Raw genomic sequence first — 13,409 nt, 5'->3', positions numbered from 1 at the left:
ATTTAAAATAGAAGAATTTAAAAAAATGGTAGATTTTATAAAATATTTACAACCTATAACAAATTCTATTACTAATAGTTATTGATACTAAAGTGATAGAATCCAAAATTTTGTATTTTAATTTATTTTGATATTTTTAAAAATCTACCTTTATAATACAAGGAATGTACCAATTCAACAATGTTCTTATTTGATAAAAGTCATAAAATATTTAATAAATTAAAATTTTGAGAGTGCATGTGAAAAATATATTAATAAGGAAGAATGTTATTATAATATAGTTATTTAAATGGTTAAGAAAGTAGAAGACTTTTTTTCTTAAAAAAAAAAACTCAATCTAAAAGTTAGAGTTAGGTAGGTTTTACATGTGAGTGATACTCCTAAATTAATTAATAACTTGATTCACCAAAACAATGAAGATGAATAATAGTTTTTAAAAAGGCAACTAATAAACATAAACTAAAAAGTAATGTCAAATCATTTGAATGTCAACATAAACACGTACTATCAAAATCCTATAGCAAATAATTTGAATGTCAACATAAACACGTACTATCAAACTAAAGAGTATCACTAAAGAGTTAGGTAGGTTTTACATTCATCGTTTGAAAAGACTGTAGCAAATAATTTGAAAACGATGAATGTCAAACAGTAAAAACTAAAGAGTTTTTTTAAAATAGTATTTACTGTCGTGGTTATTATCATGTCTAACAATAAATGAAAAGATAACTTGAAGTGGGGATTATTTTTTATATTTGGTAAAGAAAAGTTGAACGTTGAATCATCCACAGCCTACAAAATTGGAATGGGTGAGATCCATATTAGATGGACATATTCACACACTACTACGTACCTTAATATCCATTACTCATGAGACCAATATTAATAAGAGAGGACCCCATTCAAATAATCATATCACTTTAGATCCACATCAAAATCTACCTTATTAGTTTGACAACTATTTGCCCAAAAGGACCTAAACAACTCTATCACGTTTTAAATTAAATAAATGCATCCTAAAGCTAAACAAAATAGATGGAAAATAAGTTTTTTTTAAAAAAATATCTCATATTCAAAGTAGTTTGTGGAATATTTTAAATCATTCTTCACATATATCATAGTCTATAATTGTTTTTTTTTAAAATCAAATCACTGGATTTGAGTGTCAAAAAAAGAACTATATACTAAAACAATGATAAGATGCAACCTCCAACTAGAGATTCTATTTTCTTTTGCACAATTTTGAAAATGGATAGAAATATATTTTAGAGAAGAATGGGAATTTATTCCAAGAATCACATATCACAAATATTGATTGGAAAAGTAGTATAGGACTACTTAAGTGTGTTTTCTTATATAAATAGAACTTTCACCACTTGTGAGTGATGCATTGATAAGATTTGTTATTAAATTTTAGTCGTCAGCAGGTTTAATATGTTCCCATAAAATTTATATTTCCATTAATCATAAAATTAAAAACAAAACTAAAAAAGGAAGCAACAAAATCTCGTTTGAGTAAATGAAATATAAACATACAAACTCTTTCAAATTATAAAATTATTAAAAAAATCTACAAATATAACATAATTCTATCTTATTTTATTGACAAACTAGGACAAATTTAGATAGACATTAAAGACCCGTTTGGTAACGTTTCTTGTTACCTGTTCTCTATTCTCTGTTTCTTCTTTTTCTAGAACAATAAACATTCATGTGTTTGATAACTGTTTACTTTTTTTTTTCTTGTTTTTTGAAAGAAAAAATAGAAATAGGAAATGTGTTTGATAACTATTTCTTGTTTTCTGGTTTTCTTCGAAATTTTTTTTTTTATTCATGTTATTTTATTTACATCTAATTCAATTAAAAATTACACAACTCACTTTATCAAACCTAGATAGAAGAGTCTTTTAGTAATCTTATAGAGATCAAGATGAAGATTAAGTTCTAAAGAACAGAGTCGACAAGGAGGAAGACGAAAACTCACGATGAAGAGGAGGATTGAAATTCACGGCAAAGAGGAAGACAAAAAGACCCACGACGAAGGCGAAAATCCACAGATTTGATGAAAACTGAGATCCACACGAAGAGAAAGAGGAAAACCCAAATCTAGCGAAGAGGAAGACGATGAGAGGCGAGGAGGAAGATGGTGAAGACGATGTTATTTGGGGAAGATGATGGAGATAAGAGAAAGAAAAAGAAAACCACACGAAGAGTGGTTATTCGGGAAAAAGGAAATTACATGCAAAAAACGAATAAAAATAATTGAAAAATGGAAGGTAAGAAACTACTTATATGGCTTCCCTTCCACTGTAGTCGGTCAAGGTTGAGGAGCTTTATTGTTGATGACATTCACGAATTCAGAACTCTGAGGAGTTTTCAGTCACCATTTATTCCCCAAATTTGCTGCAAAACAAAGGTTATTCAATTCAATATTGTTAATACCTCAACTAAAGGGAGTACAAAATCAATTCAAATGATTTGATGTAGTTCTTTTCAATTCCATAATCATATTTAGTCCTTTCACCTTTCCTAAATTCCTCAACTCGAAGTTGACTACAAATGGAAGTTATGGATTTTTTTTCTTTTCATAATACGATGTAAATTTCCTATTTTCAAGGTAAATCTTTTGGTATAATTTTCTTTCAAGGACAAAATGCACTTTTACTTCTTCAAGTTTGGTGTTAAGACACATTTTAGTTTTGATTCAAAGTAATCCTTAACTTAATTTTAAACTAACAAAATGTGACTAGATGGTTAAATGACTAGTTAGTTCATTAGACAACTTGGCATTTGATCGGACCTGAAATCATTTTCTTCGTCCACATTTTCCATCTTCTTCAATTTCTTATGACTTTTATTCAATTTTCTGTTATGTGTTTTAGGTATTGTAGGCTTCCTAATCTTCCATCCCCACCGGATCTTTCTCTTGTTTATAATTCTACACCAATAACATTCAATTAAGCAAAAATAATATGTTATGTCATTCAACATGTGTCAGGCCAATATTTGAATAAAAGGGTCAACCGTATTTAAATAGAAGGGTCATATACGGAAAAATTAAGAAGTTAAGTAAAGAAGTTTGAAGAAGAGTTTCTGAGAAATTAGGTGTTTTGATGCTTGACGTTGAGTTAAGGCGACACAAGGTGAGGAAAAGACATACAAGATTATATTAATCGGGTGATTTGAGGTTCAACGCAAGCTGAAACCAGGTCATATTGAGAGTTAGAAAAGTCTAGGAAAATTTCTAACTATACTTAATGGGCTAAGTGTAAGAGTTATAAGCTAACGATGGTTTGAAAAGTTAACAGGCTTACATGTGTAGCACTTTAAGTAGAAACTAGTGAGTTTATAAGAATTTAAGGATGAGTAATCCAAATTAGGGTTAGTACATACCAGAGAAAGGAGTAGAAGAAAAGAAGGTTACTTTGAGATAATTTTGATAAGGAAATGTATTAAGTGATGTCCTTGCTGAAGAATCACTAGGTGAGAAGAAGGTTTTTTTTGGGATGCTAGGGCCTTCTCAAGAAAGAATTTAGTGTCGTGAGCTAGTGATTTTCCAAAATTGTTTAAAGATTTTAAAGCTTTCTTCTAAATTCCTTGTTGATATGTAATAAATGCTCGCAGGTTAATGTTTATAAAAGAAATGGTTTCGAAAGAAAGCTTGTATTATGTTTAACGATTATTTTGCTTGCTATGTTTGTTTGTAAACCATTAGTCTTATTCCTATCAATGAAGCTAATTGTTATGTGCACATAAGAAGTAAAGGCAGTCATGTAGAAAAGGACGACATGATGAATTAAAGTTAGCCAATCTGTAAAAGGGGCATATTGATCTTAGATGTCTGAGCAACGAGAAATAAACCAGAAAATTCTCCAAGAGATGTTATTGATGAAAATGACATCACAGTTGTGTCTATGCGTGGGAATGATTCATGTTCTTGGCGAAAGGAATATGAAAGACTAATGTTTGATTTATGTTTTATAAAATGAGGCAATAAAAGTCATGTTTACGAAAATGATTTCATATGTTGTATGCTAAAAAGGTTTTCAAAATATCACACACTTACTAAGTTTTGACTTATATGTTTTAAATTTTCCCTCTCCTAAGTCACCGGGTGTTAAGGTTAAGTTTGAACAAGGAAGACGGGTTGCTACACGTTGAAGCTAAGCAAAACGTTCTAAGTTCGGCTTCATAGTTTATGTATTTAAGAAACTGTACTGTAACATGTATACTTTGAATGTGTTTTGCTAAGAAATAAAAGAAGACCATGTTATTGGTATCTCGCATCGTATTTTTTTCTATCGCCTTTATGCTAAAGTATCAAGTTTTCATTGGTTAAATTGGAACCAGGCGCGATTAATTTAAAGTTCAAGAATTTAAGTTGAGCGTTCTGATGTTTCTCTTAAAGCGTCGAGACTACTCAAGTCACATCGTGTGCCATATTACAAGGTTAGGACGCATGTGGAGTGGGGTGTGACATAATATCCATAAAAAACATTGTGGTTAGAAAACATAGTAAAGAAAAAGTTGATCATTGATTAAGATACTGCAATTGAGTAGAGAGGAATTTCCAAGTATCGATTGGAGATTTGTCTATGACCAACATCTTTCTACCTCTCACGACAAATAGTAGTTGAAATAGAAGAAGCAAAGCTCCTGAAAATCTAGAAAACAAAAAGAAAAACAAAAACGATAGAAGAGAATGAAGAAAACTTTAAGAAATTGAATAAATCAAATGGGCGGGAAGGAAGGATAGTTAATAACTCTCGTACTTGTCTTTCGTTGTTTTTGAATATTATGAGACCATTCTTCACTTCACTCTTTTTTTCTTCTTTGTCATTTATTATTCTCCTCTTCATATTATTACTTCTCTTTCCATTTTTTTTTATTGCAATTTCTTTATTTTCTCTTTTAGAATTTCTTCCTTCATCTCTCATCTTCTTTTTTTCTTCTCGGTATAAGATCTAAACGATATTGGTACATTATCTAAATGATCAATTGTGTAAGATAGACAGATAGAGACAACTATCACACTAATAAATCATTTAGATTTGGTGCAAGATCGTTTTGAGTGAGATCATTTAGATTGATTACAATGGTTTAAGATCATTTAGAGTAGGTACAATATATAAGATGATTTAGATTGAATACATGGATACAATATCGTTTAGATGGGATAGAATGATAGGTAGATGTGTTTTGTAGTTTTTTTTTTCAATAATAAAAAAAAAGAGTAAAAGTAAAAGTATTAATATAATGTTTAAAATAAGGTAATGGGATTCACCTAGACGGAAATGGTAGCGGTTGAAAATGGTTAATTTATTATTAATTAGAAAACAAATAAAGAAAAAGAAAAAAAAAAAGAAAAAGAAAATAAAAACGTAAGAGAAAAAGTAGGGCCCACAACCTAAATTTGATACCCATCCACTTACTCCGAAATACACGTCACTATTCATTTATAAATATTTTCAATTAAAGAAAAAACGTTTTAGGCAGAACCCAAATTAGACCGAGTCGACTCGCTTACTTTGTGAGTCAAGGACTAATGAAAAAAACGCGTTGAATCAAATACTCTGAACTTTACTACTCTCTCGATCCTCCCACTTTCCTTTTATATTCCTTTTCCTTTTCCATTCTCTATATTAATCTCTCCTTTCTTCTTCTTTTCCATCCAAATCCCTCACTACTTCAATCCCATCTTATTTTAGTTTTTATTTTTTTTATTTTATTTAACTTTTACACCATGCTTATCCACGATCTCAACACCAACCACAAATCCATCCAAATTCGTGAAGTTTGGGCTTCCAATCTCGAATCCGAATTTCGTTTGATCCGCGATCTCATCGACCAATTCCCTTGCGTTTCAATGGACACGGAGTTCCCCGGAGTCATTTTCCCCCAACAAGACATACCCAAATCTCCAAATCACCCCTCCCATCACTACCAATTCCTCAAATCCAACGTCGACCTCCTCCATCTCATCCAGATCGGAATCACTCTCTCCGATTCTGACGGAAACTTGCCAGATCTCGGCACCGGCGACACCCGATTTATCTGGGAGTTCAACTTTAAGGACTTTGACGTGGCGCGTGACCTCCACGCTCCGAACTCCATCGAGCTTCTACGCCGTCAGGGCATCGACTTCGACCGGAATCGAGAAGAAGGGATCGATTCCTCCCGCTTCGCCGAGAGTTGATGATGTCATCGGGACTCGTCTGTAACGACTCGGTCAGTTGGGTGACGTTTCACAGTGCCTATGATTTTGGGTATTTGGTTAAGATTTTAACCCACCAAAAACTTCCAAAAGATTTAGAACAGTTCCTCGGCGTTGTTAGGCTCTTCTTCGGCGATAACGTGTACGACATGAAGTACTTGATGCGCTTCTGCCAGAGTCTATACGGCGGTTTGGACCGGATTGCGAAAACTATGAATGTGAACCGGGCGGTTGGAAAGTGCCATCAAGCCGGCTCAGATAGCTTGCTAACGTGGCATGCCTTTCAAAAGATGAGAGATACCTTTTTTGTACAGACTGAAATGCACAAACATGCTGGGGTTTTGTACGGATTAGAGGTCTTCTAATCTAAATTGTACCTTAAATAAATTTAATTTAAATACTATATACCCATTTATTATTAATTACTAATTTCCACTTCTTTTATTTAATTTCTTGAAAGGTAAAGTCTATGGAATGAAGCTATAGATGCAGGTCATTTTGGAGTCAATATTACTCAAAATATAACTACATTACTATAATGTATAATAAGTAAATATTATAGCCTCCGTTTGATAACCCTTATGGCTTCAAGACAATGGTGCATCCAAACACTCATCTTCCTAAATCTCTATCTAAGTTACCTATTATGAAATATCTTCCAACATTTTCATCCCTTCCAATTAACATACACAGATTTGAATTTCTCTATTTTCAAATTTTCCTTTTCTGTGATTTAACTTTATTTTTTAAAAATTTGTATCTAAATTGTTTTTCTTTTATCTTTTATATTCTTAAATCATAATTATCCTTTTTTTCCATTAAAATCTACGTTTTTATCTGGCCAGAGTTTCGTTATTATCTCTCCAAGTAAATGACTGAGTTCATCCTCCAAAATCTTCCCATCCACATCCTTCCAAAAATGCAACTCTTGGACCTATTTGTATGGCTATCATGAGTTTAAATTTTAAATTTTAGTACTAGGTAGAAGTTTCAGTGGCGATTATTAGCTTAGTTGTATTAAGTATCCACATGATTCCGTGGAAAATATAGTGATCTAGTGTGTTCAGTCAATAATTTTTGGTTATAAAGTTTTTGGTTTGACCAAACCGAACTTAAATAGGCACCTACGTGTATAAAAATAATCTGACAATCTACACTACACAATCCATATTATAAGGGTTGGGGTTTAGTTGTGTTTAGAAATTTTGTTTTTTTCGAGTTGGGTTGGGTCTCGAGTTGCGAGTTGAAAATTTTGGTACAACCCAATCCAATCTTAATTAATGATATATATATATATATATGTATATTTATATTTATATTATATTATACATTATTAATTTATTAAAAGTAAATTTAGGTCACTTCTAAAGCAGTCTCACTCTTTCACGTCGCCTCACTTCATGTCTCTCTACTTTACCATCTTCATTCTCCTCTCGTCTTAGCTTCTCATCCAGGTCGTCATTGGTGTTACCCTCTCCCTCTCGTCTCGACTTCTCCTTCTCAGTGTTCATCGTCGTCGACTTCTCATTTCACCATCTCTTTCGGCATTCTCCCAATCTACCTCTCGGAGTACTTCATGTATGTATGACTCGTACCTAAGTTAGAAGGTTAAAATTTTGTTACGTGTAAAATTGGGCGTTTTGAATGATAAGAGAATAAGGAAAGTTGAGGTTTGGCGAAGCAACAAGATTGCACGACAAGAATTGAAGTTAGCACTTAAGTTAGGTACGCGTTAAGGGAAGGTTACGCGATAGGACTTCTAGGTGTTTGAGTGTTACTATGCGATTAAGGTACTATGCAAGACGAATAAGATTAGGCGAGAAGAAGTAATGACACTTCCTAAAAATCTTCTAAGTTTATTTAATGGACCACGTGTAGAGATTAAGTTAAGCATGATTAATTAAGTATAACCTAAAGCTTACACGTGCATCACTAAGGGTAGGAGTTGGTGTGCTGGGAAGAGTTTAAAAATGACTAAGCTTGTTTAAGGAGTAGTATAAATAGAGGTTGAGCAAAATTGAAGAGGAAGCTCAAGGGCTGAAGTGTTGTCAAAGTGTCTACTCGAAAAAAAGAAGAAGAACATTTCGAGTTTAAGTTATTTAGTATAGTGAGTGTTTTCTACAAAGTATTTTCATAATTTTGAGCCTTTTTAGTAAAATGTTTACTAATTTTGAAATGATGATTCTGATATCCATGTTTCTAAAGTATTTTCATGGGTGCACTAACTACCCTTGCCATAAATGAGAAACATACCTTAGGACATGTCCACATTAGTGAGACTACCCCTGCCAGACTTCTCAATCAAATTAGACCAAGACTCCTACTTTGGGTGTTATTGCTCAGTCAAGTATGCCTCGGTCTTGTGGGCTTATTAGCGTTGATGGGAAAAATCTCTGGATTTTAGACTCACGAGCTACAGATCACTTGACAGATTCTTCAGAGCATTTTATCTCTTATGCCCCAGCCCGTGTGTCGATTATGAAAAAATCTGGATAGTCGACAGCTCTCTAGCCCCTATCACTGGCAAAGGACAAATAGCTCCCTTTGATGGTTTTATTGTCCAAAATGTTTTGCATGAGCCTAAATTGTCTTATAATTTGCTATGTATAAGCAGGATCACTAGTGAGATGCATTGTAAAGCTATCTTCTTACCTAAATCTGTTTGTTTTCAAGACATGAGCTTGGAAATGATGATTGACATTGTTTGGCATCATAGTGGAGGACTTTACATTCTTGATAATGATACCTCCAGTAGCAGTTTGTCTAGGACTAGTTCATTGTCTTCCTACTTTAGCACTTCTAAGCATGATTGTATGTTGTGGCATTTTCGGTTAGGCCACCCAAACTTTACATATATATGCAATATTTGTTTCCCATCTTTTTTCTAAACTTGATGTCTCCTCTTTATCTTGTGATGTGTGTATCTGGGCAAAACAACACCGAGTTTCATTTTTCTGACAACCATATAAACCTACACAATCGTTTACCCTAATCCATAGTGACATTTGGGGTACTTCCAATGTCACCACCTCATCGGAAAAATGGTGGTTTGTAACTTTCATTGATGATCATACCCGTCTGATCTGGGTCTACCTTATCACCGATAAATATGAGATTTCATCTATTTTTCAAAACTTTTATCACACCATTGAAACACAATTCCATACAAAAAAATGCAATTCTTGGGAGTGATAATGGTAGGGAATTCCAAAACCATAACCTTAGCGAATTCCTAGCCTCCAAGGCAATTGTTCACCAAAACTCATGCGACTACACTCCAACAAAATGGGGTGGTCGAGCGAAAAAAATCGTCATCTTCTAAAAATAACCTATTATTATTTTATTCAAAATTGGAGAATTCCACCTTGATATCTTTATATGCATGTTGTTGTTGTTGTTGCTGCTGCTGCCACTGCCATCTGTATGATCAAGCAAGACATGGTCTAGTGATGAATAATAATATATATTATATTTTTAAATTAAAAATCCATTTATTTATTCCTTATTACTAATACATCGTGAAGTCTATAATGCATAATAGTGATAGATATAAAATTTTGCTATATTTTATAAATATATATTTTTATTATATTATTTATGAAAATGTCCCAAAAAATAAATCTATTTTGGTAAAAGGTTATCATATCTTTAAGAATTAAGATGTCCAATTTTTTCATGAAAATGGGATGGGTCCCCCCTTAAGCGAGAAAAGGGGGAGGGAGTGGAAAAGAAAGTTCTCACTAACCTAAATGGGGATGGGTTACCAATGTATTCTTCCTTACCCTCTATTTATTTATTTAATTACTATAACTATTTAATGTTACATTTTCTAATCTTTAATCTTATGTTATTATTATTATTTTATAAATATTACATTTAAATGCGAGAATTCGTCCATATTTGACCAAATATTTACATATTTCATACACAAAAATCAAAGGTATTAAATTAATTTAATTTGTCTTCTAGTGTTTTTGTCTTATCCAATATAAATAATTTGTAATTTTTTTTTTTTTAAAGAAAACTCATTTAAATTTCAACTTCAGTTGTTTATTGGTCAAAATAAATGAATATGTTTAAGTTTAATATTTAAATTTAGATTATACATGTGAATAATTTGATTAACATTTTTTGAAAGGGTGAGTAATTTGTCTTTAAATTTAAATTATCACGTAGAACTAACCATATTGAACAATTTAACAATAGAGTCAGTTATTTGATTAATATTTACCAACATTAATAATTTAAATTATTTGCTTTTCTAAAAACAATTGACGGAAGAAAATTTCGACAAAAAATGTCGAACTTGATCCAACGAAAATGTCGATAGAGATGGAGAGTGAAACAAGAGAGTGGGACGCAGGAAATGACATCCTGGATCCTACGTTGCCTATGTCCATGCACATCTCTATGCATCAAAAACCCTAAACTAAATAAATTTAAATTTGGAAGAAAAAATAGAAATGTTAAATGCAAAATAATACATTAAGGGCAAACATAATCTAAAGCATTAAAGATAAGGGGGAGAAATAACTCTCTAAGACTTATTATAATAATAATATTTAATATTATTATTATATAAAAATTAAAACAATAATATCGATCTCTAACCTAAATTTAAATGAAAATTTTTGTGTTGAGTGGAGAGTCGGTGTCATGATATGTTTAGAAAAATGTCAAAATCATATTTGTAATGATACTGGTAAGAGGTTTCATTATAATTTTAATTAATATTTGCCAACTTTTATATGATAATATTTTTCTTTTATATGGGTAGAATAGAAAAAGGTTAAAAAGAGGATGCAACTATGCATTTATTAAATTTGATTACTTAATTGTTTCTTAATTATAGTGCTGAATGTCCATTTTACTTACAATATTATAGTAATAGAGTTCCCAACCATCCAATTTTTTAACCCCTCTTCTCCTCCTCCTCAATACCAACTAGCTACTTTAACAAGGTCTCACTTACCTTCTTCTAATCTCAAAAGGAAACTATTCGTAAACCAAATGAAATACCCAACCTCTAGCATCAAAATAAGTTGTGTATTATGAAAAAGAAAATTAGATATAACTTTTTAAATGAACATATTGTAGTGTGTTTTATAATTTTTTCTTCATCTCTAACTCACTCCCACACTCCTAATCTCTCCTACCTCAGATCTTAAGATGATCTATCCATACCCATAGTCCAAAACACTTCATTTATTTGAATTTTATGTACAAAGTTAAGATAAGGAAGAGAGGGAAAGAAAAGAGTATTGACTTTGATTATTACAATTAATTTTTTAAAAAAAAAAGAAAGAAAAAAGAAAAAAGAAAAAAGGAAAAAGTTTTAGTGCAGTCGAGGGTACGCCAATGTCTACAACCTTTAAATTTTTTTATACGACACGAATTTGAATGTATACAACTTTGAAGGCCACATCTCACTCAACTACAAAAGCCTAACCCACACACCAAAACGCTCTCTCAATTATGTCTAACATCCGGAAGAACAAGTTTTTTACAACCATTTTCTCCTCCACCGCCGGCTGTGGCGGCTGTCAAAAGCCAAAACTCTCTGACATCGTCCAACCTGACAAGAAACCCCCCACCACCATCGTCAGACGCTCCTCTTCAAGCTCCAGCACTGATCAGAACGGCACCTTCTCTCTCGACGAAGACTACACCAGCTCCGCTTCCAAATCCACGGGAACCCAAAGCCCGGTGGCTATTCTCATCGGCGACAGCATCGCGGTCGAGAAGGATTCCGACGACCCATACGAGGATTTTCGGGGATCGATGGTTGAGATGATAGTGGAGAAGAGAATTTACTCTCCCAACGGCCTTCAAGAGCTTCTGAATTGCTTCCTCCATCTCAATTCTCCTTACCACCACGAAATAATCGTGAAAGCGTTCACTCAAATTTCAAATGAGTTTGAATCGTCCCACCGTCTTTGGAATATGTCTAATAATACGGACTGGAAAAGGCGGTCCGGCGGTGAAGGTTGATGGATAGATGTGAGGTGGTGCGGAGGGCATGTGAGGGCATTGAATTGGTGACATGAAAGACGGAGGAGGGAGGGTAGAATGGTGATTTGATGTAAAGTTAGGTCAATGATTTAATGCTGCTTTCTCTCATTGTAGATTTGGATTCTTTTTTCTTATTTACTTCATGAGAATCAAATCTACTTTCTCTTAGTTTCTCTTAGTTTCTCTTAGTTTCTCTTAGTTTCTCTTAGTTGTAAATTGAAAAGATAGCATTTATATGTAAGGGTTATATTTTCTTAATTAACAATACCTTTCCTTCTCACCACTTTAACATTGCTAAACAGATTGAACCAAACCTAATATTTATTTCCTAATATCTTTTCTTTACTTATAGAGAAAAAAATGATGTATTTTAAGTAAAAAGTACTTTATGGAACCTAATTTTTTAGCATTTTGAAATCAAATGCTAACTAATTACACCTAAATTATTTATTTAATTTCACTATTTTTTCATGGATTGCAGTCACTTTAATTTTTAAAAATAAGTTTTCTAAACTATTTTTATAACTTTCAAAACATAATATTTTCAACATTATTTTACGTTAATTTTTATAAATATAATAATAATATTAATATTAAAAAGTTCATATAGTTGACAATTTTTTTAAAATATTGGAGGTTTCTCCTTTTTATCATTTTTGTTGATCTATTCTTCTTCTACCATTTTTTTCATTTTCATCATCTTTCTTCTCTTATTCTTTTGTCATTTTTTATTTGCTTCAATTCTAAACGATCGTGTAGTACCAAATGAATGTCACAAATGTAAATGATTGTGTAGTCAAATCTAAACGATCTTATACCAAAGAATCTTGAAAAGAATAGTTTAGATTTAGAACGATCGTGTAGCCAAATCTAAAAGACGATGTAACAAATGAATCTTAGAAAAAAAATCGTTTAAAATTAAGTAGTCAAATTTAAATGATCGTATAGTCAAATCTGAACGTTCTTGGTACATTGGTACAAGATCGTGTACCCAAATATATTATGCGTGTAAGTGCCAAATTAATCGCGTGTTCATTGGAGCATTTTTTGTATTTTTTATTGTAGATCTGTAGTTTTTTTTTTTTTTCAAAATTGTTCTATATGATATATATTTTGGGGTTGTGTTATACTTTCTAAAAAACCTCATTATTTAAGTGTGAAAATGGAGAAATAGGTGTGAGAA

General features: G+C 32.1%; 2 protein-coding genes across 2 annotated transcripts; both read left to right on the top strand.

Moving 5' to 3' along the window:
* Positions 1 to 5,643: 5,643 nt before the first annotated feature.
* Positions 5,644 to 6,643, top strand: LOC101210423 (probable CCR4-associated factor 1 homolog 11). The gene is given in 2 exon segments (XM_004139457.3): positions 5,644 to 6,187; positions 6,190 to 6,643. Coding segments are annotated over 2 exon segments (834 nt in total). The 5' UTR covers positions 5,644 to 5,743; the 3' UTR covers positions 6,580 to 6,643.
* Positions 6,644 to 11,689: 5,046 nt separating this feature from the next.
* On the top strand, positions 11,690 to 12,205 carry LOC101211890 (transcription repressor OFP6). The gene has a single exon (XM_004139543.3). The coding sequence runs from the start codon at positions 11,690 to 11,692 to the stop codon at positions 12,203 to 12,205; it is 516 nt and encodes a 171-aa protein (XP_004139591.1).
* Positions 12,206 to 13,409: the final 1,204 nt, after the last annotated feature.

The sequence above is a fragment of the Cucumis sativus genome, chromosome 1, assembly GCF_000004075.3.
Source record: "Cucumis sativus cultivar 9930 chromosome 1, Cucumber_9930_V3, whole genome shotgun sequence".
NCBI classification, from domain to species: Eukaryota; Viridiplantae; Streptophyta; class Magnoliopsida; order Cucurbitales; family Cucurbitaceae; genus Cucumis; species Cucumis sativus.
This window is presented reverse-complemented; position numbering and strand designations above follow the sequence as displayed.